General features: G+C 44.4%; 1 protein-coding gene across 1 annotated transcript in view; it reads left to right on the top strand.

Annotated features, from left to right (window-relative positions):
* Positions 1-13,479: 13,479 nt before the first annotated feature.
* Positions 13,480-27,623, top strand: part of MAP2K6 (mitogen-activated protein kinase kinase 6) — an 87,775-nt gene continuing 73,631 nt past the window's right edge. Inside the window, exon 1 of the mRNA XM_038757244.1 lies at positions 13,480-13,730. Within this exon, the coding sequence (XP_038613172.1) occupies positions 13,715-13,730 (16 nt within the window). The 5' untranslated portion in view covers positions 13,480-13,714. The remainder of the gene's footprint in view (positions 13,731-27,623) is intronic.

The raw sequence follows: 27,623 nt of genomic DNA, 5'->3' as shown, positions 1-27,623 counted from the left end.
TAAGCATTCAATACATACAAGTGATTTATTAATTGATTCATTATATATTTCCAAAGCTATCTTTAGGTAGCTAAGAAACTGAATGCAAGCATTATTTAAGTATCCAAGATCAGTGGTGCTTATTAAGCAATTAACATTGTTCTAAATGCTTGAAAAAGTATGATAGTAGATATGATCCATGCCCTCAAGCAGCTTAAAAATCTAGCAAAAGAGAAAGACATTAAAATAAATACAACGAAGAGGGAATATACACGAGAGTTGGTGCTAAAGTATTAGGATATGTAAGGAAAGTCCAGAATTACAACAGAAGGTTGTGAATGCACAATTGCTTAGGGGGTACATAAGTGGTGAAGTGGAAGTAGTTGGGAGTATTTTTATATGATGGTGTTAGTGGATGTTGATAATAAAACTTATTAATAATAATATGATAAAAAATGAGAAGTGGGATATCGTTAAGTGCTTACTATGTGACAAGCACTGTACTGAGCACTGGGGTAAATATAAGCTTACCAGGTCCTCTATGGTGCTCACAATCTATGTACGAGGGAGAACAGATACTGGATCCCCATTTTGCAGATGAGAGAACTGAGGCACAGAGAAACTAAGTGGCTTGCCCAAGGTCACATAGCCGACAAGTGGCAGAGTCAGGATTAGAACCCAGGTCTTCTGACTCCTAGGCCCCACGTTCAATCCACTAGGCCATGCTGCTGGATCCATTAGGATGCAAACACACTGGGCAATGTTCAGAGAAAACTCAAAGGAAACAATTATACTAGGCTTAATTTGAATTTTAGCATCTCCCACTGTATCATCACCGGCCGTCATTACAGTCAACATCACGTGAGCAGATGATAAAAGACATGACCTTGGTCAAGTCACTTAACTTCTCTGATCCTTAGTTTTCTCATCTATAAAATAGGGATTAAAAGCCTGTCTCCTTCCCTCTTAAAATGTGAGACCCATGTGGAACAGGGTTTGTGTCTAACCTGACTGTAACTAGTCCCAGCTCTAAGTAATTCACTTTTGCATATAGTATGTGCTTAACAAATACCATTATTATTATGTGACTTCAAAAAATAGTTCCACATTCAACTCTCTCTATCTCAAGCCTTATGACTTAGTGTTATGTCATAGTCTTTTCCGGGCAAATTTAAACCAAAACGAGCCAGAGGGGGTTCAGCGGGACAAAAACTGATTTAGTTATTACTTTTTAATGGAATTTGTTCAGTGCTTATCATGTGCCAATCAACCTATTGTATTGATTGAGCACTTGCTGTGTTCAGAGCACTGTACTAAGTGCTTGGGAGAGTACACTATAATGATTTAACAGAGCTGACAGACACATTCCCACAGTGAGCTTACAGGCCCTGTACTATGCAATCGTGTGGATAGAAAATAATCAAGTTGGACACGGTCCTTGTCCCACCTGGGGCTTGATTCCCATTTTACAGATGAGGTAACTGAGGCACAGAGAAGTGAAGTGGCTTGCTGAAGGTCACACAGCAGCCAAGTGATGAAGCCGGGATTAAAACCCAGGCCCTGATTCAGTGGCTCTATCCACCAAGTCATAGTGCTTCTCTTTCTCTCCTGCCAACATAGTGAAGACAACTGGTAACAATGTCACTGGGGAAGAATTATGAATGAGGTTCTAAAATATAGCCTAAAATCTATACAGCACTGAAAGTGAAGGGTACTTGAGTTCAAAAGCCTATGCCCAAATTCTTAGTGGATTTCTGAATTTCCTTTTAACTGCTACTTGACAGTACTTCAGAACAGTTCCAATATAAATGCTCATTCACAGAAATCAACTGCATGGTAGGCTGTCCCCCTGTAGTCTAAAACTTTATACACCTGGGGCAAATCTCTCCTCATTCAGAAAAGAGTGACGATGAGTCCTTGGCTGGCATTAGCAAATTAAATATTGTTCATGACCTCCAAGCAAAAGAGTCTGTTCTTGGGGCAAAATCCCATTTCAAGGAATGCCGAAACAACCCTAAGGGAGTTTCAATAAAGCAACTTCAACAGTGATTTATAAGGGATTTTATTTCAGTCCAGTTCCAAAGAACGGATGGTATGGACTGTAGAACCACATCTTCTAGAGAGACCCCTTTTATGTCCATTATGGCTTCCTTTTAAAAATGTTGTGGTTAAACATGGCACTCCATTCATCTTGTGAATAAAACACCAGGTGTCCATAATCATCCAGCTTCCTCATCAGAAACCATTCTCCTATTTTGAAGGAACTTGGACCCTAATAGTCCATGAAATATTGAAAAGGATTTAGAGTTTTCTTGGCTTGCTGCTGACTATTCAAAACCACTGTTGCCAGGAATTTCTGGACTATTTCATTCATCTACCTGGATAAAAGGGTGAATTAAGCCAAAGAACTCTAGCCACAGTAAAAATGTGTCTCCAGTATTTCCAAAATCCAAAGGGAAAAAAAAATCAACCAATCAATAGATGGCATTTATTGGTAGCTTTAGAGGCCCAGGAAAAAGAAATCATGTTAATGATCGGGGTACTGTTAAAACCAATCAAGAGAGGAACTACTGTACATTCTAAATAATATAATACTACAGGTATATTAACATCATAATTTAACCTCATCATTTTTCCTTATACCTGTGAAAAGCTGCACTCCGTTTCATAGGTAGAGTTCTTGGAGTGAGTTTTTCTTTGGAAATCAAAGTACCGGTGATAAAGATATTGGTTTAATATATATTACATTCAACTAGCTGAGTAGGAAGGATTTACAAAGTACATTAATTACTAACCACTTAGTTGATTATTTTTGCTTCCCAGATCCTTCCATCACTTCTTAAAAGGCAAAAATCAATTGATGGTGTTGACTGATCACTTGAAGTCAATCAGTCATATTCATTGAGCGCTTACTGTATGCAGAACACTGTACTAAGCGCTTGGAAGAGTGAGAGTACAATATAATAGAGTTGAGACACATGTTCCCTCCCCACAAGGAACCTAGAGTCTAGAGGGGAGACAGACACTAAAATAAATTAAGGCTATAGTCATCATCATCATAATGGTATTTGCTAAGCACCTACTATGTGCCAGGAACTGTACTAAGCACTGGGGTGGATACAACAAATCAAGTTGGACACAGTCCCTGCCCCATGTGGGGCTCACAATGTCAATCCCTATTTTACAGATGAGGTAACTGAGGCACAGAGAAGTGAAGTGACTTGCCTAGGGTCACACAGCAGACAAGTGACAGATCAGAGATTAGAACCCACGACCTTCTGATTCCCAGGTCTGTGTTCATTCATTCATTCAATCATATTTATTGAGCGCTTACTGTGTGCAGAGCACTGTACTAAGCGCCTGTTCTATCCACTACGCCAGTAACTGTTTGCGGGGATGAGGGTGGGGTAAATGAAGCATACAAATGCTTCCCTTTTGTTGCTGAATTATACTTTCCAAGCGCTTAGTACAGTGCTCTGCACACAGTAAGCACTCAATAAATATGATTGAATGAATGAAAAGCCTGTGAGCCCGTTGTTGGGTAGGGGCCGTCTCTATATGTTGCCGACTTGTACTTCCCAAGCGCTTAGTACAGTGCTCTGCACACAGTAAGCGCTCAATAAATACGATTGAAGTGCAACGGTGACACATAAAGGTGTTCTTTGCAGGACTAAAATTAGTGACAGGGAGTAGAGTGTGCTTTGCAAGGCAGGGACATGTTTGAGAAGGGGAAGGTTAAAGCAGGTTAGGTTTGGATGCGTGGACGGGAGGGGAAAAATTCGAGACTTCTCTTCTTCCATTCCACCAGAGTTTTGATTTGTTCCACTAGATTGTAAGCTCCCGCAGGGCAGGGATGACATATACCAACTCTATCATTTTGTTCCCACCCCTTGGTACAGTGCTCTGTACCCAGTAAACACCCAATAAATACCACTTGTTGATTGATTTATTGGTCCTTCCACGGCCACCAAAAGCAGTAGATATAATTTACTGCAAGTAAAGTCACACATAATTCTGCCAGTCTGTGTTTTGGATAGAACACAATGGAAAAAGCAGGGAATAGTTCATGTCTATTTCCCTTCCTAGATTGTAAACTCCAGAGGGAAGGGATCATGCCTATTTATCCTACTGCATCCTCCCAAGACCTCATTTACCCTACTCCCTCTCCCTTCTCCTTCACCTATACACTTAGATCTGAACCCTTTAATAATAATAATAATAATGGCATTTATTAAGTGCTTACTATGCGCAAAGCACTGTTCTAAGCACTGGGGAGGTTACAAGGTGATCAGGTTGTCCCACGGGGGGCTCACAGTCTTAATCCAGTCTTAGTACAGTGCTCTGCACACAGTAAGCGCTCAATAAATACGATTGATGATAATCCCCATTTTACAGATGAGGTAACTGAGGCACAGAGAAGTTAAGTGGCTTGCCCAAAGTCACACAGTGGACAATTGACAGAGCCGGGGTTTGAACCCGTGACCTCTGACTCCAAAGCCCGGGCTCTTTCCACTGGGCCATGCTGAGTCACCCCACTTTCAGTCCCATAACACCTATTTCCATATCCTTAACGTATTTGCTTTAATTAATTAATTCATTCATTCAATCATATTTATTGAGCGCTTAGTGTGTGCAGAGCACTGTACTAAGTGCTTGGGAAGTACAAGTCAGCAACATATAGAGACGGTCCCTACCCAACAGCGGGCTCACAGTCTAGAAGGGGGAAACAGACAACAAAAACAAAACATGAAAACGGGTGTCAAAATCAACAGATCAAATAGAATTAAAGCTATACGCACATCATCAACAAATAGAATAGTAAATATGTACAAGTAAAATAAAGAGAGTGATAAATCTGTACAAATATATATACAGGTGCTGTGGGGAGGGGAAGGAGGTAGGGCGGGGGGGATGGAGAGGAGGAGAGGAAAAAGGGGGCTTAGTCTGGGAAGGCCTCCTGGAGGAGGTGAGCTCTCGGTAGGATCTCGAGTTCCGTCATGACTTTACTGAAGTCCTCAGTTTTGGAAAGGGTTGGAGAGTTCCAGAGGTTTGGGATTATTTTGAGGACAAAGGAATAATAATTCTGCCTGGGGAGGAGAAGAAAGGTAAAGGGACCAAATGGAGACTGGAATGGACAGTTCCTGCCATCCCTTCTGTCAGTGCAGGGACGAAGTGCAATGTAAGCTTCTTGTGGGCAGCATCTAACAGCTCTATTTCGTTGGTCTCTCCCAAGCATTTAGAACGGTGCTCTGCACACGGGAAACTCTCAATAAATACCAGTGACTGATTGACCCAATTTGCAGAATGCAGTGTTTGGCACACAGAAAGTGCTAAATAAATGCCATTGCTTAATTGTCTCTGCTAACAATGCATGCCCATTTTGACAGAACTCTGTGTAGTGGCAGTCAAGGCGTATGGGTTACCATACAAGTTTTTCTTACTGTGGGATTCCTCAATCAACCTGTAAAATGGGCAAATCCTACTCCTCCCTACTTAGACTGTGAACTCTACGTGGGACAGGGTCTGTGTTCAGTCTGATTATCCTGTACCTCCTCTAGATCTTAAAATGGGGATTAAATCCTACTCCCTCCTATTTAGTCTATGAGTTCCAGGAGGGACAGTCCAGCCTGATTATCTGGTATAATAATAATAATATTTGTTAAGCACTTACTATATGCCAAGCACTGTACTCAGCGCTGGGGTGGATACAAGCAAATCGGGTGGGACACCGACCCTGTCCCATGTGGGGCATACAGTCTCAATCCCCACTTTACAGATGAGGTAACTGAGGCGCAGAGAAGTGAGGTGGTTTGCCCAAGGTCACACAGCAGACATGGGGCGGAGTTTGGATTAGAGCCCATGACCTTCTAACTCCTCATCCTGTGCTCTATCCACTATGCCATGCTGCTTCTCTATCTACCGGGGGGGATTACATCCTCTTCTCTCACCTACTTAGACTGTGAGGCCAAGGACTGAAACCATCCTGATAATTTTGCCTCTACCGCTCTCAATGCAGTGCTTGGCACATGTTAAACATTTTTACAATAATAATAATAATAACTGTGGTATTTGTTAAGCACTTACTTAAAGAGTATCACCATTATAACAGAATCTACTGGGCCCAGCCTGCTCCTCAGTCTTAAAAGGAGGGAGAACAGTAGTTAAATCCCCATTGCACAGATGACAAAACTGAGGCACAGAGACAAAAGTGACTCGCCCAAGGTAACACAGGGGACAAATGGCAGAGCTGGGATCAGAACTCTGGTCCTGGGACTCTCAGAATCATGCTCTTTCCACTAGGCCAAATATCAGAACTCATGAGCCTGTTATCAAATTCACTCACAGAGTATTTCTAGTCCCATCAGCCTCATTTATAAAATCGAGCAAGTAAATTTTCTCGCTTTGGTTTCCACAGAGGTGATACAGGATGATGAGATTATGTGCGTTAAATCTTTAAGAGCATCTTGTCCAGTCACTGGGCAAATATTATTGGTAGCACCTAATGGCTGTCATCCGCCAAAACAACTTACAGTCACTCAGCAGATGAGAATTAGACTCTGGGAAACATTTCAAGGAGACCTGATCGTACGTACAAAATCCCACAGAGGTTTGGATGGACCAAGGGATGAATTGGCAAAAAAAATTAAAAGTCCTGACTACAAAGGGAAAATCTAACAGAAGCTGATAATGTTTCCTTCAAACTTCAGGTTTTTTTTACCTCTGTTTACATCTATAGAGTATATACAAATACACACACATATAAACATGATATATATTGGCCAAGTGGTTCAGGGACTTAGTCCACCCTGATTACCTGGTCTATACCCCAGCTCTTAGTACAGTGTTTAGCACACGGTAATGCTTTAACAAGTATCAATGTTATTATACACTCTGTGCTCAGTGGCTCCTCAGTCTTAAAGGGAGAGAGAACAGGAATTAAATCCCCACTGTACAAATGAGAAAACTAAAGCTCAGAGAAATCAAGTGACTTGCCCAAGGTCACCCAGCAAATAGGTGGCAGAGTAATATTGCATCTAAAAATGGTGTTCTGGAAAACAATTTGCTTTTCCAGCTATCAAATAAAAGCAGATCATTATGGCTTTCTTTCAAAATTCTTCCCAAGTCTGTGCCAGGACATACTCACCTTTTGCTTTCTGAAAAGTGTCCTCACGTAAGGGTGGAGGTGGGATTGGAACCCAGGTCCACTTACTCCCATGCCTGTGCTCTTCTCCCGGGGGCTCTAAAGTGAGGCTGCCAATAATGGCAATCATAATCGTGGTATTTGTTAAGGGTTTACTATGTGCAAGGCACTGAACTAAACGCTGAGGTGGACAAGCAAATTGTATTGGTCATAGTCCCTGTCCCACGTGGGGCTCACAGTCTCAACTTCCATTTTTCGGGTGAGGTAACTGAGGTACAGAGAAATACAGTGATTTACCCAAGGTCATACAGCAGACAAGTGGCAGAGCTGGGATTAGAACCCATGACCTTCTGACTCCGAGGCCCGTGCTCTAGCCATGCTGCTTCTCATCGCATCATCAGTGGGCTACATGTGGCTTAATCCAGGGTCGAGTCAGGTCTGCGTTGGCAATATCCCGCCAAATCGATCCAATGGTATTTATTGAGCACTTACTGTGTGCAGAGCACTGGACTAAGCACTTGGGAGAACACAACAGAACAGAGAGGCTAGACACATTCACTGCCCACAGCGAGCTTACAGTCTAGAGGGACGAGCTAAAGTGTCACCGCTTGACCCCGCTGTCACAATGCAGTCAATACCTCAGCAGGGACAGGGAATGTGTCTGTTTTATTGTTCTATCGTACTCTCCCAAGAGCTTAGTACAGTGCTGTACATCCATTAAACATTCAGTGAATACCTTTGATTGAGACAAGCTCATTGAGGGCAGAGAATGTGTTGGGTATATTCTATTGTCCTCTCCCAAGTGCTTAGTACAGTGCTCTGCACATCGTAAGTGCTCTATAAATAGGATTGACTGTCTGACCCGGGCACCCTACTGGTGTCAGGGACACGGCACAGCATGACGGGGCTTCCATCCACATCCGTGGCTTGCTCTACTACATCCCAGTCTGCACACTTCACTACTCCAATGCCGACTTCTCACCCACATTTTGCCTCTGGTCTGGAACACCCTCCCTGTTCAGATCTGACAGACTATCACTCTCCTCGCCTTTCAAAGCCTTATTGAAGGCACATCTCCTCCTCCCTGACTAAGCCCTCCTTTCCTCTTCTCCTTCTCACTTCTGCATCACCTTGACTTGTTCCCTTTAGTCAACCTTTTTTTATCTCTCATTCAAACCACATATTCAATCCATTACTAAATTCTGTTGGTTCCATCTTCACGACATTACTCAAATCTGCCCTATCCTCTCCCTCCAAACTGCTACCATGTTAATACAATCACGCCTCCTCTCCCACCTGGACTGTTGCATAATCCTCCTTACTAACCTCCCAACCTCCTGTCTCTCCCCACTCCAGTCCATACTTCACTCTGCTGCTTGGATCATTTTTCTACAAAAATATTCAGGGCATGTTTCCCCACTCTTCAAAACACTTCAGTGGTTGCCCATCTACCTCCTCATCAAAGAAAAACTTCTCACCATTGGCTTTAAAGCCCTCCATCACCTTGCCCTCTCCTACCTCACCTCACTGCTCTCCTTCAACAACCCAGCCCACGGACTTTCCTCCTCTAATGCTACCCTTCTCATTGTATCTCAGTCTCATCTATCTTCCATCAACCCCTTGCCCACGTCCTGATTCTGGCCTGGAATGCCCTCCCTTGTCAAATCTGACAGACAATTACTCTCCCCACCTTCAAAGCCTTATTTGAAGGCACATCTCCAAGAGACCTTCCCTGACTAAGTCCCCTTTCCAATCCTCCCACTCCCTTCTGCGTCACCTTGGCTTGTTCCCTTTATTCATGCCCCCCCCCACCATTCCCAGAGCACTTATGTACATATCTGTAATTTTATTTATTTATATTAGTGTCTCGCTCCCTCTCTAGACCTTAAGCTCACTATAGGCAGGGAGCGTATCTGTTATATTATTATATTGTACTCTCCCAAGTGCTTAGGAGTACAGGGCTGTGGACACAGTAAGTACTCAATAAATACGATTGGCTGACTGACTATTTATTCTATTTGTTTTATTTTGTTAATATGTTTTGTTTTGTTGTCTGTCTCCCCCATCTAGACTGTGAGCCCACTGTTGGGTAGGGACCGTCTCTATATGTTGCCAACTTGTACTTCCCAAGCGCTTATTACAGTGCTCTGCACACAGTACGCGCTCAATAAATATGATTGAATGAATGAATAAATGCATTTCAAACCACCTCTCTACTCTTCTCTGTCAGTCATCAGCACGCCGACAACCTGGGGAGAGTGGCTCCCAGGACTGACTCCCAAGTTAGAGTTTAAGTTGGCTGTGGGCAGGGAACGTGTCTACCAACTCTGTTCTATTGCAACTCTCCCAAGTGCTTAGTACAGCGCTCCACACACAATAAGTGCTCTATAAATAAAATCGATGGAGCATAAGCTTCCTGTGGGCACGAAGTGTGCCTTGGGTTTCTGCGGTAACTCTCAAGTGCTCAATACAGTGGACTGCACTAGTAGATGCTCAATAAATACCACTACTGCAGGTCCAAAACACTGACCGTGTCTATATGTTGCCAACTTGTACTTCCCAAGCACTTAGTACAGTGCTCTGCATACAGTAAGCGCTCAATAAATATGATTGAATGAATGAATGCCCAACTCTGTATTACAGAGTATCCTACTGGTTTGCAGGAACTATTCATCACCCAAAACATAATCCAAGGAGAAATTCCAGCATCAGAATTGTTGGATTCAATTAGGTGACTACAAGTGGTTCTGCTAAACACAGAGTCAGGTGTCCGCAACATGAAAGGACACCAGCATTAGGCTGGTGATAAGCACTAAGTGTGTCCTGTGGAAATTTCCCCCGGAAAATTTAGCCAGAAACAATACCACTTTATGATAAAAGTATAAAAGTGAAGCCTTACTCTAAATACGTGAACTATTTTGTTGTATATATATATCAACATTCAAACAAGTACAACTCCCTCCAAAAAAATAAGATAAAAATACAATCCGCATTTTCCGTAATAGGTATATGGGGGGAAAAAATCACCTCAGTATTCTTTTCTTGTCCATAAAATCAGCACTGCTAACACAGGCCTGGGAATCAGAAGTAACTGGATTCTAATTGCTGCTCTGCTCCTTGTCTGCTGTATGACCTTTGGCAAATCACTTCACTCCTCTGTGCCTAAATTCCCTCATCTGTAAAATGGGGATTAAGACTGTGAGCCCCATATTGGACAGGGACTGTGTCACCCCTAATTAGCTTGTATCTATCCAAAAGCTTGGTGCAGTGCCTGTCATATAGTAAACACTTAACAAATATCATTAAAAAAAAAACCCAAAACAACACCCCTACAAAAAATAAATAAATACATAAAAAAGCTTAGCTTTGGCAATGCTGGGAGGAGTCCAAAATCCAGACAGGCTGTTTTCCTCTTGTTGCTTGGCATTGTGTGTGAGAATGGATGCTTCGGTATATGTGTATGTATGTTCATGGGATCAATCTCCCATTCTCCTTTTTCTCCATCCCACAGATGTTCAGACCACTGGACTTCTACCCCCTGAAGCCCCCAAGTCCTAAATCCCCTGCTCTGCCATAATGAATCCCTGAATCTATGGCCATTTTCAGGCCGAGGCTGCGTGGATGGGAATGAGGATGTTGTGACTGGATTTACGGATAGAGAATCCTAAAGTAGTGAGGAATGACTAGTTTCAGAAAAATCTACACTCAGAAGTAAAACATAAACCTTCCCACCGCTTTATGGAAAATTTATCAGCCATAAAAATCTACCCATTCCGTCCCCACCTGTAAGTACTGAAGTGATGTATCTTATGGCAGGGAGGAAGAACCATTATGAGTCCAAGGTGTTTTGCTGGAGAAAGATTGGGCATTTAAACATTTCAATTAAAATTCTTACACACCTTCAGCTAAATGTTCTTCATCCCGTAAACCCACCGCAATCAGCTTGTCTACCTAACTTTACAGAGACAGGTTTAAAGATGGGTTAATGGCTTTGGGCACAACTACAAGGAATAGCTCCATTGATACTAAAGGCTGTGAACGCAACTGTTAATTTGATTCATTTTGCAGCCTCAGCATTTTCAACCTACTAGTCCCGAGAGTCAGTCAGCATTTTCATAATGCGCTCCTAATTTCAGGAAAGTTATTGCTCGGTGGTGCATATTTGCTGCAACTACAAACCTTAGTGAATAATGTTTCCAGCGGGATTTTTAAAATTATCATTTTAAAGGCTGAATCAGTCTGATCATTTGGAATTTGAATGGAGACCTAATTTTAGGTTATTTGGATACATTAAAATGTTTCTTTCCAGTACAACCCACTGGAGGCCTAGTGGAAAGAGCCCAGGACTGGGAGTCAGTACCTGGGTTCTAATTCTGGCTCTATCACTTATCTGCTGTGCCTCAGTTACCTCATCTGTAAAAAGGGAATTAAGGCCATGGTGAGCCCCATGGATCCAACCTGATTAACTTGTAATGACCCAGGTCTTAGTATTGTGCCTGTCACATAGTAAGTGCTTAACAAAGACCATTTTTTAAAAAAAAGATTGGGGGGGTCCTACAGAGCAGGGATCATATCTACCAACTCTATCATACTCCAAAGCACTTAGCACAATGTGGGAGTATGATAGAGTTGGTAGATATGATTGTGCACTTAGTACAATGGTCTGTACAGAGTAAGTGCTCAATAAATGCCAGAAACTGATTGTAAGGTCCTTGGGGGCAGGGACTGTGTCTGTTGTATTGTACCCTCCCGAGGGCTAGTACAGTGCTTTGCACACAGTGAGCGCTCAACCAATTTCAAGCTGGGAAAGATGGGCAAGGCAAAGAAAGGACAGCAGAGGAACAGAGGAAATATTAGTGAGATCACGTCTGATGGTTTCAATTTTCTCAATAAGATATGCAGCCAGACCATTAGGGGACAGAAATGGGAGAGGCAGGGTCGGGGGACAGTGGGTTAGAGGAGGGAGTTAAACATCTGAAACAACTGGGAGAGCAATGGACCTGGTAATCGATACGGATGGAGAAATAATGTTGCCGTGCGGAAGAGAGGGCAGAGTTAAAGCAGGAAAAGTTGAATTTGAAATGGACGAGATAGGTCCGATATCTGGATTTCATCACTGCTCGTGACAGGGAGCCAAGGAAGAGGACTGTGCAGATGATCCAGGACTGAGAGGCAGTTTTATGGGATCGATGTAGGGATAGGGGAGTGAGTGAATTGAGTTTAGTGGACAGGACGGCATTGAGGGGGTCAATTGATGTGTCAAGAGAAGGTAGTTGGGGTATGGGGACCAAACGGAGTGTGATGAACTTAAAAAGTTGCCATGGGTCAAAAGATCTCTCTGGGGAACAGGAAAGATTTGCGGGGCATGGATGTGAGAGAGAGAGGACAGGTGAGGAGAATGCAGTCAGATAAAACACAGCTCTGTAAGTCAGAAGGATCCAGGATCCAGGAGAGGGATGCCGGCACTGCCACTTGTCTGCTGTTAGAGCTCGGATAGGTCACTCCACTTCTCTTTGCCTCAGTTACCTCAATGGAAAAATGGGGATTAAGACTGTGATCCCCACAGGGGACAGGGACTGTGTCCAACCCCAACTGCTAGTATTCACCCCAGCGCTTAGTCCAATGCCTGGCTCATTAGTAAGTGCTTATCAACCACCACAATTATTATTACCTTAGAAAGATTTCAGAGTTGGTGAGGGTAGAGATTGTACAGTGACTAGAGGTGATGAGACCGAGCTGGTGAGATGGGGTGGAGAAGGTGATCAGCGGAGTTGAGGAGCGATGGAGAAGTGAGCAGTGAAAAGTTTGGCCGGGCCATCCACATGGCTCCCCAAGGACCAATGCAGGGATGGAGAAAGAGGGAATGTGAGGAAGGGATCAAAATGGTTCAAAACGTTGGGAGAGGGGCCTGGGGAGAGGTCACCTTATGAGGATCCAATGCATTCCTAAGAAATACAGCAGGATCAAATGATATGGCAGCCTTCCCCCGTCAGGAGTACGCATTTGCACATTTTCCTCTGCCCACCTAGATTGCTCTTGCTGTTGCTAAGGGCCCAATGCCCTCTGGGGCAAATACAGTTTCAGAACCGGTCTGGAAGGCCCTTTTCAAAATCCTCAACGGACTGGTTTTAGAGGGGCATTTGCTCGCTTGGGTGTGTGATTTCTGGCGCTCCCACCCATCTCGCACCAGGGACCCAGGAGCCCGGGTCTCCTTAATAAGTCTTTCTCCCTGTGTGTGTGCAAGAACTACATTACCCAGAAGCTCCCCACACCCCTAGCAGGAAGGACGTCTGCGCACTGTGCTACTCAGTTCCAAGTTTGGAGCTTTTAGCTGCCAGCCCTGGCCCATCATGTAGCTGCTGCACAGCTTTCCCTACCGTTGCAATTGGAAAAAATCACTTTGCAGTCTGTTTTGCAAGGTGTGCATTTCCACTTCCATTCTCTGCAAGATCACCTGCTGCATCGGTGAAGAAAAAGTCCACTTGCATGAAGATTGGTCGCCTGAAGCTTGCATCTTTGTTGCAAAACTAGCCCCAGAAGAGAGGCAAGGCAAAGTCTTTTGTGCTCCCCTCCCCCATCAAAGGAAAGGGGAAAATGTCTCAGTCGAAAGGTAAGAGCCTAGTTGCAATGCTTGCAAAAATGCAAAAAGTCGTGCATGCATTTGTAAATGCACGGATGCATTCTTCTCCAGGCAATTGCATTTTGAAGTTTGAGGCTTTCCAAAGCTCAGTTGCATTTCCTGTTTAGTATGTGCTTTTTTTTTTTTTTGCAGACACAGAGTTCCTGTAAGGGAGGGCTTGCAGTTCAGCTGTGCATTGACGTTATTTGCATTCTTCTGCTAGGATTACTGGGCTTTTTTTTCCCTTTTGCACCGTCAGGTCGGATAAAGGGGGTTGGGAGCATGTATATATGCAATACTCTAGAGATTCGGGAAATTCACCAGAATGCACCCTGACTCTGGGTAATTTAACTGCAACAGGAATGCAAACTTTTTTAGACGTCTGGGATGAAAGGTGTAACTTGAGTTGAGCCACTCGGAATTAAATATATACCTATGCTTCCATGGAAAAGTATTGTTCTGTGCCAGTGCTTAGCTAATTTTCCACTGGTTTCCCGCTGCATGTTGCTAACTTTTGATTTTTAAAGGCAGAGCGAAAGTAAAGGTAGCGTGTGTGGTCACAGCAGAAAGTACAGAAGAAGTCATGTTTTTTTTTGAGGTTCTGCATTCTGCCTATTACTTTAGGATTTATTGGAGCAACGCTGCTGACCTGGAGCTCTCTATTTGGGTTAGAGGGGGGATTCCTTACATCTCAGAGAGGAAAGTGGAGGATAAAGCCCCTTGAATAGCACAGCGATGGTGTTGCACCTCCCGGTTGCATTCACTGTAACCACTTAATACAGTGCTCTGCACCTAGTAAGCGCCCAATAAATACCATAGATGGATTCCAGGGGTGCCTGGAAGTGTGGAGTATGTATTCGATGCACAGAAGAGATCAGGTTATTAGATGTTGGCAAGGATTTGATTTCTTAAATGGGCCAATTCAAGAGCCTTATCATTTAAGTAGCATTGGTGGAGGGGGTGTAATGACAAAGGTGGTGGAGGGAAGTTTAGAAGAGTGCACGAAAACTGTTCCAGGATTAGTGTAGCATGAACACACACACATACACCCTCTACCCCCACTGTGATTCCCTTCACACCCTCGCAGCCACTGGAAAGCCCCTTGCAAAGAACCTCTCACATTATTAGGCACACGAACCGCTTAGAAAACAATTTAAAACCCAGAAAACACTTCAGGCACATCCCTACGATGGCTTAAAAATAACCATTTGATGAAGATGGCATTCTGCAGGAGATTTTTTTTCCCCCCACCTGCCCCTTTTCAATTTTGCAGTTGCAGAATTTTATGTTGTTGCCTGAGGATCCAACAGGTTGGGAGATGGAAGTTTCCCGGAGTTTTGGGAGAGGGAAAAAGGATCAGGCTGAGGTTCTGTGCTTGCTTGAGTTACTCAAAAGAAAGGTGAGACTCTGGGAAGGGGGTGGCAAAAAGTCAGATCAGCCACCTGGGGGATGATGGGAAAGGGATGCAAGTGAAAGGGATTGCTTCTGAAAAAGGGGGTGGGGAGGAATCCACTGTAATAATAATAGTTATTATAGTAACAACTAAGAATAAAACCCTGCACTAGGTGTTTGGGTAGATATAAGATGCAACTATGTACCAAACACTGTACTAGGCGCTGGGGTACGTATAAGAAACTCGGGTTGGACCCAATCTCTGCCTTACATGGGGCTCATAAGGTGATGGGGCGGGGGGAGGAGCGGTAATGCATCCCCATTTTACAGATGAGGACAGTGAGGCCCAGAGAAGCTAAGAGACCGGCCCGAGGTCACAGAGCAGGCCAGTAGTAGAGCAGGGATTAGAACCCAGATCCTAGGCCTAGCCACAAAGCACGCTATCTGGACACAAGGTACGAGCTCTGCACACAGTAAGCGCTCAATAAATACGATTGAATGAATGAATGATTTCCTTCATCAATTCGTGAGGTAAAGAATTTCTGGTCCATTGTAACTTTAGGCACTCCCTGCAGCAGAGATGGAGTTGCCTTGGTTTCTGATGAACAACAACAACAACAGCACACACATACACACACACCACCAAAGCCAGCTTCCTTCCAGGTAGTTCCTGGACGTTTGTGTGTTCACTTCCTCCCCGAAGACAGTGTCCCTCCCCAGCAATACAGGTTGTCACATGAGGAATCAAAGGATTCCTTCGCCCCTCGTTTTCCCTCGGCTGCTACAGCTTTTGGCTTCTCTCAGCAGGATTTAGCGACAGAATCATTAGCCCGCCAATGGTCTTGTGCCTTTTGGAGGGTGGGAGGCAGGTGTGAGCTTAGAGCCTTTTCACAGCAGAGAAAGGAGCGACGCAATTTGGTGGCTACCCATCCCCGCTAAAGTGGAAAAGCAATCCTGACGAGAGCCCTAGCCTGCGTTTTAACATGTGAGATGGGCTCATTCGGGGGGAATGGGGTTGTTCTGGGAGGACCGATAAGACCAACAGCTGAAGATGGGTACCCGCCTTCGTGCGCTGGTAGAACCAAGAGAGGGTGAAGTGGCGGAGGCAGGGGGATCGAAAGGCGGACCCTGAAAATCGTCGTGTTGAAGAAGCTTCTGGTGGGTTCCATTCTAGGCCCGCTTGATACGGTTTCCAGGTCTCTAAAATCCCAATTGTGTGGCCTGCTAATTTAAGGCACGGTGAGGTCAAGGGAAGAAAGGCACAGTGGGAGCTGGGAGACAGGATTGGGGCATTCTGAATACCAGTTTCCTGTTCTATACTAGACAATACGCTTCTAGGAAAGCAGTCTTTTCATTTCAGAAATGGCCATGGGGGGTGGCTTTTTTTTTTCCCCCACGTGTGGAACTGAGTGCAGAAATGACCGTTTGGGTTTTTTTTTCCGTCTCCTCGCAAAGTTCTCAAGTATCGATGAGGGGAAAACCTTTGAGGAAATCTGAAATGTGAGCTGAAGAACGTTCAGGAATCCCCTGCCCATTAGAGTAAGGCCTACCTCACGGAAATTGTGTCATCCTTACCATTTGTTCCCTGGGAGTGAAACTACTGTTATCAGCTAGCATAATCTATCAATCAACTTCAGTAAGAGGGTTCCCAACTCACCTGGAAGGATACAATAAAGTTTGACCTCGTTTAAAGGGTGTTTTTTCTTCCCTTTTCTCTGCCACTTCCCCTTTTGAAAGCATTAGCTCATCGTAGTGGAGTGGAGAAACAGGTAAAACAATTGTGAGAAATGACTCGAATTTGAATGAATAATTAAACTTCAGGGTCAGGAGAGGGACCAATTTAAATACCGAAAGGGGACCTGGTCCAACTCATTTTGTGCTTGAAAATGAAATGTGGAAATCCTTGATATGGAGAATCTTGGCCTCAGTGCCTGACGTGTTGACTTGTCATGCTCTACCCCGTAATCTGAGCCAACATGTTTTATAACTTGCACATCTCAGGGTACAAGGGCATAGTCTCATAGTAATTACATGACTGACTCTCCTTTTTAAAAAACTCCTGTTGGTAAAATTGGAAGTCACATCTGTACTACTACATTATTCACGTCATCCAGGCCAAAAATTCCATGTCACCTGGAATTGGCTGGATTTTTCAGGTGAATTTTTATGGCCCAAACATATCTATAATTGAAGCCAAAGAAACAATGTCTGTGGGTGCTTCTTTGGAACAGTGGTCTAGATTACCTGTCGGTATAGCCTTATAGTGGTTGCAAAGAGCACCGTTAAAAAAACAACAAAAAGCAAAAAACAAATCGGGATTGTGATCAAATTATTTATGAAATGGGTGAAGATTACATCAGTGATAATCAAAACCAATGATGAGGTTTGGCGGGGTGAAGTGGCAGGCTGGTGATTAGTCAATACATGGTATTTACTGAATGTTTACTGTGTGCAGAGCACTAGTCTGTAAGCTCGTCGTGGGCAGGTTATGTGTCTGTTTATTGTTATATTGTACTCTCCCAAGCGCCCAGTACAGTGCTTTGTATATAGTAAGCACTCATTAAATAAGATTGAATGAATGAATGTGCTAAGCGCTTGGAAGGGGACGATACTGTTGTTAGACATGATCTGATCCCTGCCTTCAAGGAGCTTACAGCTCAGGAGGCTGGGTGTTCTCGTCCCAGAGACATCAGTGATTTCATTCCAGATACCCCGCAGGTCACTCACTGCTCATGCCTAAAAACCCACATGCCCAAACTCTTTTCATCCCCAAAGTTGAATGGGTCGTTTGTCAGAGGTTTAGGCCAAGTTAGGTCAGTGACCCAATCTGGAGTCCTGTAGTTGTTTATCTCTGATGTCCAAACAGCTCGAGAGGCTGAATGCTGTCCAAACAGCAGGTCCCAAACACATTTAGTGATGCGGTAGTGGCAAAAAGCAACTATTCCCCGGAAGCTCCGTGGCCTAGTATGGGCCGGGCCAGGCCCTCCCTCCTCAAATCCAACGGACAATGACTCTCTTCCCTTCAAAGCCTTATTGAAGGCACATCTCCTCCAAGAGGCCTTCCCAGACTACACTCTACTTTTCCTCATCTCCCACTCCCTTCTGCGTCGCCCTGATTTGCTCCCTTCCCTCCCAGCCCCACAGCACTTATGTACAGATCTGTAATTTTATTTATTTGTATTGATGTTTATCTCCCCCTCCCTAGACTGTAAACTCATTGTGGGCAGGGAATGTCACTGTTTATTTTTGTGCTGTAATAATCATAGTAATTATGTTATTTAAGCACTATGTGCCAAGCACTGTTCTAAGCACTGGGGTCGATACAAGGTAACCAGGTTGGACACAGTCCCTGTCCCTCATGGGGCTCACAGTCTCAATTCCCATTTTACACATGAGGTAACTGAGGCACAGAGAAGTTAAGCATTTTACCATTTGCCAGGCACTGTACTAAGCACTGGGATAGATACAAGGTAACCAGGTTGGACACAGTCCCTGTCCCTCATGGGGCTCACAGTCTCAATTCCCATTTTACACATGAGGTAACTGAGGCACAGAGAAATTAAGCATTTTACCATTTGCCAGGCACTGTACTAAGCACTGGGGTAGATACAAGGTAACCAGGTTGGACACAGTCCCTGTCCCTTATGGGGCAAACAGTCTCAATTCCCATTTTACATATGAGGTAACTGAGGCACAGAGAAGTTAAGTGACTTGCCCAAGGTCACATAGCAGACAAGTGGCAGAGCTGGGATTAGAACCCACGATCTTTCACTCCCAAGCCAATGCTCTTGCCATTAGGCCATGCTGCTTCTGCACTTTCCCAAGAACTTAGTACAGTGCTCTGCAAACATTAAGGGCTCAATAAACACAACTGAATGGATGTCAGGCCTACCCCAGTATCTACCCCAATCCTTAGAACAGTGCTTCACACACGGAAAGAACATTACAACAACAATTTCAGTTCTCCATCAGACTATGAGCCCTCTGTGCGACAGGTACTGTGTCTGACCTGATTATCTTTTATCTACTCCAACGCTTATAACGGTTCTCGAAATAGAGTAAAAACGCTTAATACCATTAAAAAAAAGGTCTGGTTTTCCCTTCTACTTAGACTGTGAGCCCTGTGTGGGACAGGGACTGTGTCCTACCTGGTTTTTTTGTAACTATCCCAATGCTTATAATGGTGCTTGACCCACAGTAAATGCTTCACAAATGTCATTAGTATGATGATGATGATGGAGAATTGAAGAGGGAAATCTATCCAACCCTCAAGGAAGTTCAAGTTAAACTGATGTGGACCATTTGCAGGATGCGAAAAGAGAAGAGAGAGGGGAGAAGCGGTGTGGTCTAGTGGGAAAGAGCACATGACTGGGAGTCACACGGATCTGGGTGCTAATCCCAGCTCTGCCCTTGTCCGCTGTGTGACCTTGGGCATGTCGTTTCTTTCTCTGGGCCTCAGTTACCTCATCTGTAAAATAGTGATTAAGACTGTGAGCTCCACGTGGGACTTGGACTGTGTCCAACCTCATTAGCTTGTATCCACCCCAGTGCTTAGTACAGCGCCTGGCAAATGGTAAAATGCTTAACAAATATCATTAAAAAAAAAAAAATCCCCGCTCCGCCATTCGTCTGCTGTGTGACCTTGAGCAAGTCACTTTACTTCTCTGTACTTCAGTTACTTCATCTGTAAAATGGGGTTTAAGACTATGAGCCCCATGTGAGCCATGGACTGGGTCCAACCCCATTAGCTCTTAGCTACCCCAGAGCTTCAGAGTCCAGCATATAATACGTGCTTAACAAATACCATTTTAAAAAAAGGAACGCGAGCAGTACGTTCATTTGTTTCCAAATGATTTTGAGTTAAAACCGACATATCTACCTGGAGGTAAGGCGGACCAGAATCGAACCTGCAGCCAGGCATGTTTTTTCAAGTATTAGTTAGTGGTCTTGCAGATTTCAGGGCTCCTGAGGATGTTTCCATAAGACTTTTTTCTTTTTGGCTCAACCCGCGTGAAACTACTCGAACGAAACTGTTCATGTATGAATCATAGTATTCAGGGGGATCGAGCCCAGGCTTTGCCGAAGGACAAATACTCTCGTTCTGATGCCCCAGTGCTCTAATCTTTCCTTGGAAAATTGAAACCGGCTTTAGAACACGTGTGAGGCTATACCCTCTGTGGAGCAGAGGGAGACTGGGCTAGTAAAGTTTTTGTGCATATTCCCATTACACCTTCACTTGGCTATGCTGAAGTTGCAAAAGCAGCATAAAAAAAAGACAATTGGAATGACTGAGGAGGGGTGAGTCACTCGGCTTAGCTGGGCACATGTAACACATTTTAAACCTTTTTTAGAATGATTGATTTTTTTTTTTTTTGCTCATTTTCTATTGTTTCCTTTTCCCTCTGGGTATGAGGAAAGGCGTCATCTTTGACTCTTTCTTTTGGGATAGATGAGAACTGATCCCAGTGGTCTTGAGGTGAGTTTGAAACAGGGGACATTGCTCAAAATGGGAAGGAGTCTAGCTGAGGGCGTGAAGTGAGATTTTGGAAATCCGTCCATCAGTAGTATTTCTCGAGTGCCTACCGTGCCAGGCACAGGCTGGCATCGTGGAGAGAGGACAAGACTGGCGGTCCGGAGGACCGGGAGCATGGGCCTGGGAATCAGAAGGTCATGAGTTCTAATTCCAGCTCCGCCACTTGACTGCTGTAAATGGGGATTGAGGCTACGAGCCCCACGTGGGACGGGGACTGTGTCCAACCCGATTTGCTTGTAATAATAATAATAATGGTGGTATTTGTTAAGCACTTACACTGTGCAAAGCACTGTTCTAAGCGCTGGGGGGGATACAAGGTGATCAGGTTGTCCCACGTGGGGCTCACAGTCTTAATCCCCATTTTGTAGAGGAGGTAGCTGAGGCACAGAGAAGTTAAGTGGCTTGCCCAAGGTCACACAGCTGACAAGTGGAGGAGCCAGGATTTGAACACATGACCTCTGACTCCCAAGCCCACTCTCTTACCACTGAGCCACGCTGCTTCCCCATGCTTGTATCCACCCCCGTGTTTAGTACAGCACCTGGCACATAGCAAGCACTTAACAAATCCCATAATACTATTTTTCCTAATCCGGCTCTGCCCATTACCTGCTGTGTGACCTTGGGCAAGTCCCTTTACTCTCTGTGCCTCAGTTTCCTCAATTGTAAAATGGACTGTGAGCCCACTGTGGGCAGAGATTGTCTCCCTCTGTTACTGAATTGTACTTTCCAAGTGCTTCGTACAGTGCTCTGCACACAGTGAGCGCTCAGTAAATGCAATTGAATGAATTGAATGAATAAATTGGTCTCCCCCTGCTTTGACTGTGAGCCCCTTGCGGGACAAGAACTACATATGACATAATTAACGTGTGCCTACACCAGTGCTTAGAAGAGTGTTTGACACGTAGTAAGTGCTTAATGAATACCATAAAAAAGCTCTTGGGAAAATAAGAATAACAACTGTTGCATTTGTGAAGCGTTGTGTGTACCAAACACTGTACAAAAATAATCAGCCTGTCTCACGTGGGGCTCCCTGTTTAAGGGGGAGGGAGAACCAGGTATAGAGTCACCATTTTACAGATGAGGAAACTGAGGTACAGAGAAGTGAACTGATCCCCATCCTCAAGGAATTTACAAAATCTAGCTGGGTTGACAGACCCCAAAATAAACCACAGGTGGGAGGGACCAGATGGCCCGATGGCTGAGACGGGAGAGAAATCTACAAGGTCTTCAGAGAGCAGTTGTGCTCCCGGTTATCAGTTGGATTTCCTTTTTCCTTATTGCTCCTCTTTTCCTGTGATGCCAAGTCAGGAACTGTTGTCTCGGCTCTACCTGTGGATGTGATGTTGTCGGTCTCCGGGAAATGGGCTCAGAAGTTAAGACTTCTGCCATCTCTGCCTGCCTGGGATTGGCTGAGAGTTCTGTGTACAGTGAGTCGTTCCTGAGCCTCTGGGGGTCTCAGGCCCACTGGGTCTTCCAATATATAGCCCGGGGCAGGGGTAACATGCTGAAGACCCTTCTGGCCTCCTCCTTTTGGCCGGCCAGAGGCTGAGTACTAAGGCCAGGGCTCTGGATGACCAACCTCACTTCTCTTCTTCTGTCAGGGTCCGCTTACCGTGTGCTGGGAAAGGCACATGAAACCACCGCAGCTAAGAGCGCTCACCATGGGACTGGGGTATCTTGGCTTGACTGAACTGGTGGAAAGACACCTCATTTTCCCTGTCTCTCTCACTGCCACATGCGGTGCCTGGTGCTCTTGAAACTGCTCTTTGTCCGAGGGAGAAAGTTTTTTTGGGGGGTATTTGTTAAGCATTTAATATGGGTCTAGCACTGTTCTAAGCACCGGGGTAGATCCAAGTTAAATCAACTATCGACCTACCTTCGTGCCCAAGGAGCTAATGGGATGGGGGCATGACCAGAGCTGACTTGTAGCTCTGTACAAGCCTGCAGGCATGACCTGTATATATGTATATATAGTTGTACATATTTATTACTCTATTTATTTATTTATTTATTTTACTTGTACATTTCTATCCTATTTATTTTATTTTGTTGGTATGTTTGGTTCTGTTCTCTGTCTCCCCCTTTTAGACTGTGAGCCCACTGTTGGGTAGGGACTGTCTCTATCTGTTGCCAATTTGTCCTTCCCAAGCGCTTAGTACAGTGCTCTGCACATAGTAAGCGCTCAATAAATACGATTGATTGATTGATTGATTGATTGAGGGTTGAGGGGTGTCTAGAGCAGTCGTTTGCATGCATCGTCACTTTTTTTGGTTAGGTATTTGTTGAGCACTTCCAATGTACCAGTCGCTGTTCCAAGTGCTCAGGTATATACATGTTAAACAGGCTGGGCAAAGTCCAGGTCCCGCACAGGGGCTCACAGTCTTTACCCCCATTTTGCAGATGAGGTAACTGAGGCCCATAGAAATGAAGCGTTTTGCCCAAGGTCACACAACCAACAAGTGGCGGAGCTGGATTAGAACCCAGATCCTTCTGACTCCCAGGCTCGTGGTTTGTCCACTAAGCCACGCTGCTTCTCACTTCGCTTTACTTCTACTTCTCTCCTCTCCCCACTCCTTCACCTGCTTATCTCCAGAAGCAAGCCCTCCCTATGGTGGCATGCCACCGCCACTCAGTCTCGTCTATCTCACCGCGGACCTCTCCTCCACGTCCTGCCTCAGTCCTGGAACGCCCTCCCTCCTCATGTCTGACAGACAATTACTCTCCCCCGACTCCAAAGCCTTAATGAAGGCACATGTCCTCCATGAGGCCTTTTCTAAGCCCTCCTTTCCTCTTCTCCCACTCCCTTCTGTGTCACTCTGATTTACACCCTGTATTCATCCCCTGTCCTGGCCCCGCAACACTTCTGTACATATCATCATCATCAATCGTATTTATTGAGCGCTTACTGTGTGCAGAGCACTGTACTAAGCGCTTGGGAAGTACAATTTGGCAACATATAGAGACAGTCCCTACCCAACAGTGGGCTCACAGTCTAAAAATCTGCCATATCTGCCATTTATTTATATTAATGTCTGTCTTCCCTTCTGGACTGTAAGCTCACTGTGGGCAGGGAATGTGTCTGTTATACTGTACTCTCCCAAGCTCCTAGTACAGTGTTCTGCACACAGTAAGCGCTCAATATAAATGACTGAATGAATGCATGAAGGTATTCAGGAAGACGACGAAGCCATCAAATCTGGTGATCCAGTGGCAACCAATCAATCAATCAATCAATCAATCGTATTTATTGAGCGCTTACTGTGTGCAGAGCACTGTACTAAGCGCTTGGGAAGTCCAAGTTGGCAACATATAGAGCCAGTCCCTACCCAACAGTGGGCTCACAGTCTAAAAGGGGGAGACAGAGAACAAAACCAAACATACTAACAAAATAAAATAAATAGAATAGATATGTACAAGTAAAATAAATAAATAGAGTAATAAATATGTACAAACATATATACATATATATAAACCAGACAATTTCCTCTCCCAGAATGTTCCCCCTTCCTACCAACCTGCCTGACCACCCACACCTAAGGTTCTGAGTAATAATAAAAATTAATAATAATTTTAGTATTTGTTTACGCTTACCATGTGCCAGGCATTGCTCTAAACAATAGGGTAGATACAAGTTTACCCATTTGGACACAGTCATCTGCCCCGCTACGGTCCCACGGTCTAGGTAGGAGGGGGTGGGACTTAATCCTGACTTTACAAATGAGGAAACTGAGGCCCAGAGAAGTGAAGTGACTTGCTTACGGTCACGCAGCAGACAAGTAGTGGAGCTGGGATGAGAACCCTGGTCCTTCTGACGCCCAGGTCCTTGCCCGATCTGCTAGGTGTGCAGTGCCATAATAATAATGGCATTTATTAAGCTCTTACTATGTGCAAAGCACTGCCATCCCCTGGCTGATAGCATCCAGGCCTTGTGCTAAGCGTTAGGCCTCTCTTACCCAAACATCCTGAGAAAATGTCCCCAGAAAGCAGTAAAGAATGTGGATGGATTGGACTGGGTACAGGAGTAAAAGAGGATCTTACATCGAAAGGAATTGAGCTGCCAGTCCGCTTTTAAAATTCAAGGGCAAGGAACATGTCTACCACCTCTTTTATATTGTACTCTCCCAGGTGCTTAGTACAGTGCTCTGCACGCAATAAGCGGTAAATACCGCTTGATATTACGAGTGCTTAGAAAAATTTGGCGAGATCCATCAGAGGATAAGCTCCTCTTTGTGATTCTGTTGTAATTAGCAAGCGCTCAGCACAGGGCATTACATCCAGTAGGTGCTGAATAAATACCATTAACAATAATAATAATGATAATAACAGTAATGATGGTATATGCGAAGTGCTTACTATGTGCCAAGCACTGTTCTAGAGCTGGAATAGATAGAAGATTATCAGGTTGCCCCACTTGGGGCTCTCGTTCTTAATCCCCATTTTACAGATGCGGTAACTGCGGCACAGAGAAGTTAAATGACTTGCCCAAAGTTACACAGCTGACATAGTAGTGGAGCTGGGATTAGAGCCCATGACCTCTGACTCCCAAGCCCAAGCTCTTTCCAATAAGCCACGCTGCATTACTACTACATTTAAGTCAGTCAATCAGTCAGTGGTATTTACGCAGCGTCTTAGGCCCTAAGTCTTTCTTTCCCACTATTTCTTGGAAGACAGGCAATTTCAGTCTCCTTACTTTCCTTTGCCAAAGGTCCATGGCATGGCCTAGTGGCAACAGTGCTCGGCATATTGTAAGCGCTTAACAAATACCAACATTATTAAGACTGAGGGCCTGGAGTCAGAAGGTCATGGGTTCTAATCCCTGCTCCGCCACTTGTCTGCTGTGTAACCTTGAAATGGGGATTAAGACTGTGCGCCCTGTGTGGGACAACCTATCTACTCCAGCAATTAGAACAGTGCTTGGCACATAGTTAACACTTAACAAACACCATAATTATTATTATTGTTAATTGGGATACTCAACAACAAAAGTTTCACTTTTCCCAACTGAAATATGTTTCGCTCATGGCCTACTGGAAAGAGCATATGCCCCAGAGCCAGGAGTCCCACATTTTTGCCCTGGCTTCTCCCGCTAGCCTGATGCGTAACCTTGGGCTGGTCACTCATCTTCTCTGTTCTCCCTCCCTCTAGAATCTAAGCTTGTTGTGGGCAGGGAATGTGTCTGTTTATTGTGCTTTATTCTCCCAAGCACTTAGTATAGTGCTCTGCACACAGTAAGTGCTCAATAAATACGATTGACTAACTCCCTCTTGGACTATGCGTCCCTTGTGGGACAGGGACTATGTCCAATCTGATTATCTAGTGTCTCTCTGGTGTTTAGCGGAGCAATGCTTAATAAATACAGTTATTACCAAGTATTAGGAACATCAGGCTTCATACTCTTATGTAAAACCAGTTTCTGCGAACTCCCAGAAATCTAAGGGTTAAAATTTAGTAGGTAAGCCATTTCCACTAGATTTCTCAGACTACCCTTATTCAGTAGGCCGACAAGCTTTCCAGGATCTGGCAAATTTAGTTTTCAAAGCCAGGCCGAGCTGCGATTTTAAAAATGTTTCGTTATGTAAAAAAAACCTCTCTGGCTCTTACTCAGCTGTGTTTGTTTATGAGAAACAATATTATTCAGAAGGGCGAATCATCATGTAGTGCTGAGCTCATAGTTCCTCTAATATGCAGACCCTCAAGGTAGCGAAGCTCAAACAGTCCTTGTTCTGTATCTCAGTACTCTTCTTCTGGGTCCTAAAGACTGGAGTTTACCCTTCATTAATGCTGAAAGATTCCGTCAAATGCCTCTCAATCAATCAATCAATGATATGAATTGAGAGTTTACTGTGTGCTTAGCACTCTACTAAGCATTTGGGAGGGTACAATACATTAAAGTTGGCAGACAGGATGATCCATACCCTCAAGGAACATACAATCTATTGGGGTGGACATAAAATGAATAGTTTTGCATGGTTCAAAGTGAATGGGAAGACTGTTTCCCTGGGAAAGTTATTCTAGGTCCAGGGCAAAGAGGCAAAGTGATGAAATAATAATAATAATGATGGCATTTATTAAGCGCTTCCTATGTGCAAAGCACTGTTCTTTGGAACAGTGGATGGAAATGAAACCCATCAAGTATTTTAAAACCTTCACTATTAAAACCATTAAAGATCAAACCTCACTTGGGACAGGGATTGGGTCTAATTCCTCCCCGGGTATTCTTTTCCAGTGCAGTGCCCTTCGCACAGTGAGCACTTAAATACTATTCCTAGTACAGAAGGAGAACTACAGTTCTCCACTTTCACTGCTTTTTTCTATTTTTATGGTATTTGTTAAGTGCCTTCTATGTGCCAGGCACTGTCCTAAATTCTGGGGTACTTACAAGGTAACCAGGTTGGAAACAGTCCCTGTCTCACATTCACAGTCTTAATCCCCATTTTACAGATGAGGTAACTGAGGCACAGAGAAGTGAAGTGACTGGCCCAAGGTCATGCAGCAGACAAGTAGTGGAGATGGGATTAGAACCTGGGTTCATTTTTTCATTCATTCGTATTTATTGAGCGCTTACTGTGTGCAGAGCACTGGACTAAGCGCTTGGGAGAGTACAAGTTGGCAACATATAGAGACGGTCCCTACCCAACAGCGGGCTCACAGTCTAGAAGGGGGAGACAGACAACAAAACAAAACATACTAACAAAATAAAATAAATAGAATAAATATGTACAAGTAAAATGAATAAATAAATAGGTTCTAAGGCCCGTGCTCTCTCCACTAGGCCACATGGCTTTTCCAACCGTTTTACTTCTCCAGCGCTTTCCAAACATTTGTGGCCGCTTCCTGTTTCTAGCACTTAGTCATCTCCTCTCGTTCCCCGGCTACTCCAGACAGTTCAGTTCATCCAAGTGGGTGAATTGAGTCACGTCGAGCCAGTTCCAAGCCAGCTGCAGGGGTGCTCACACATC

Source organism: Tachyglossus aculeatus, chromosome 15 (genome assembly GCF_015852505.1).
Source record: "Tachyglossus aculeatus isolate mTacAcu1 chromosome 15, mTacAcu1.pri, whole genome shotgun sequence".
NCBI classification, from domain to species: domain Eukaryota; kingdom Metazoa; phylum Chordata; class Mammalia; order Monotremata; family Tachyglossidae; genus Tachyglossus; species Tachyglossus aculeatus.
This window is presented reverse-complemented; position numbering and strand designations above follow the sequence as displayed.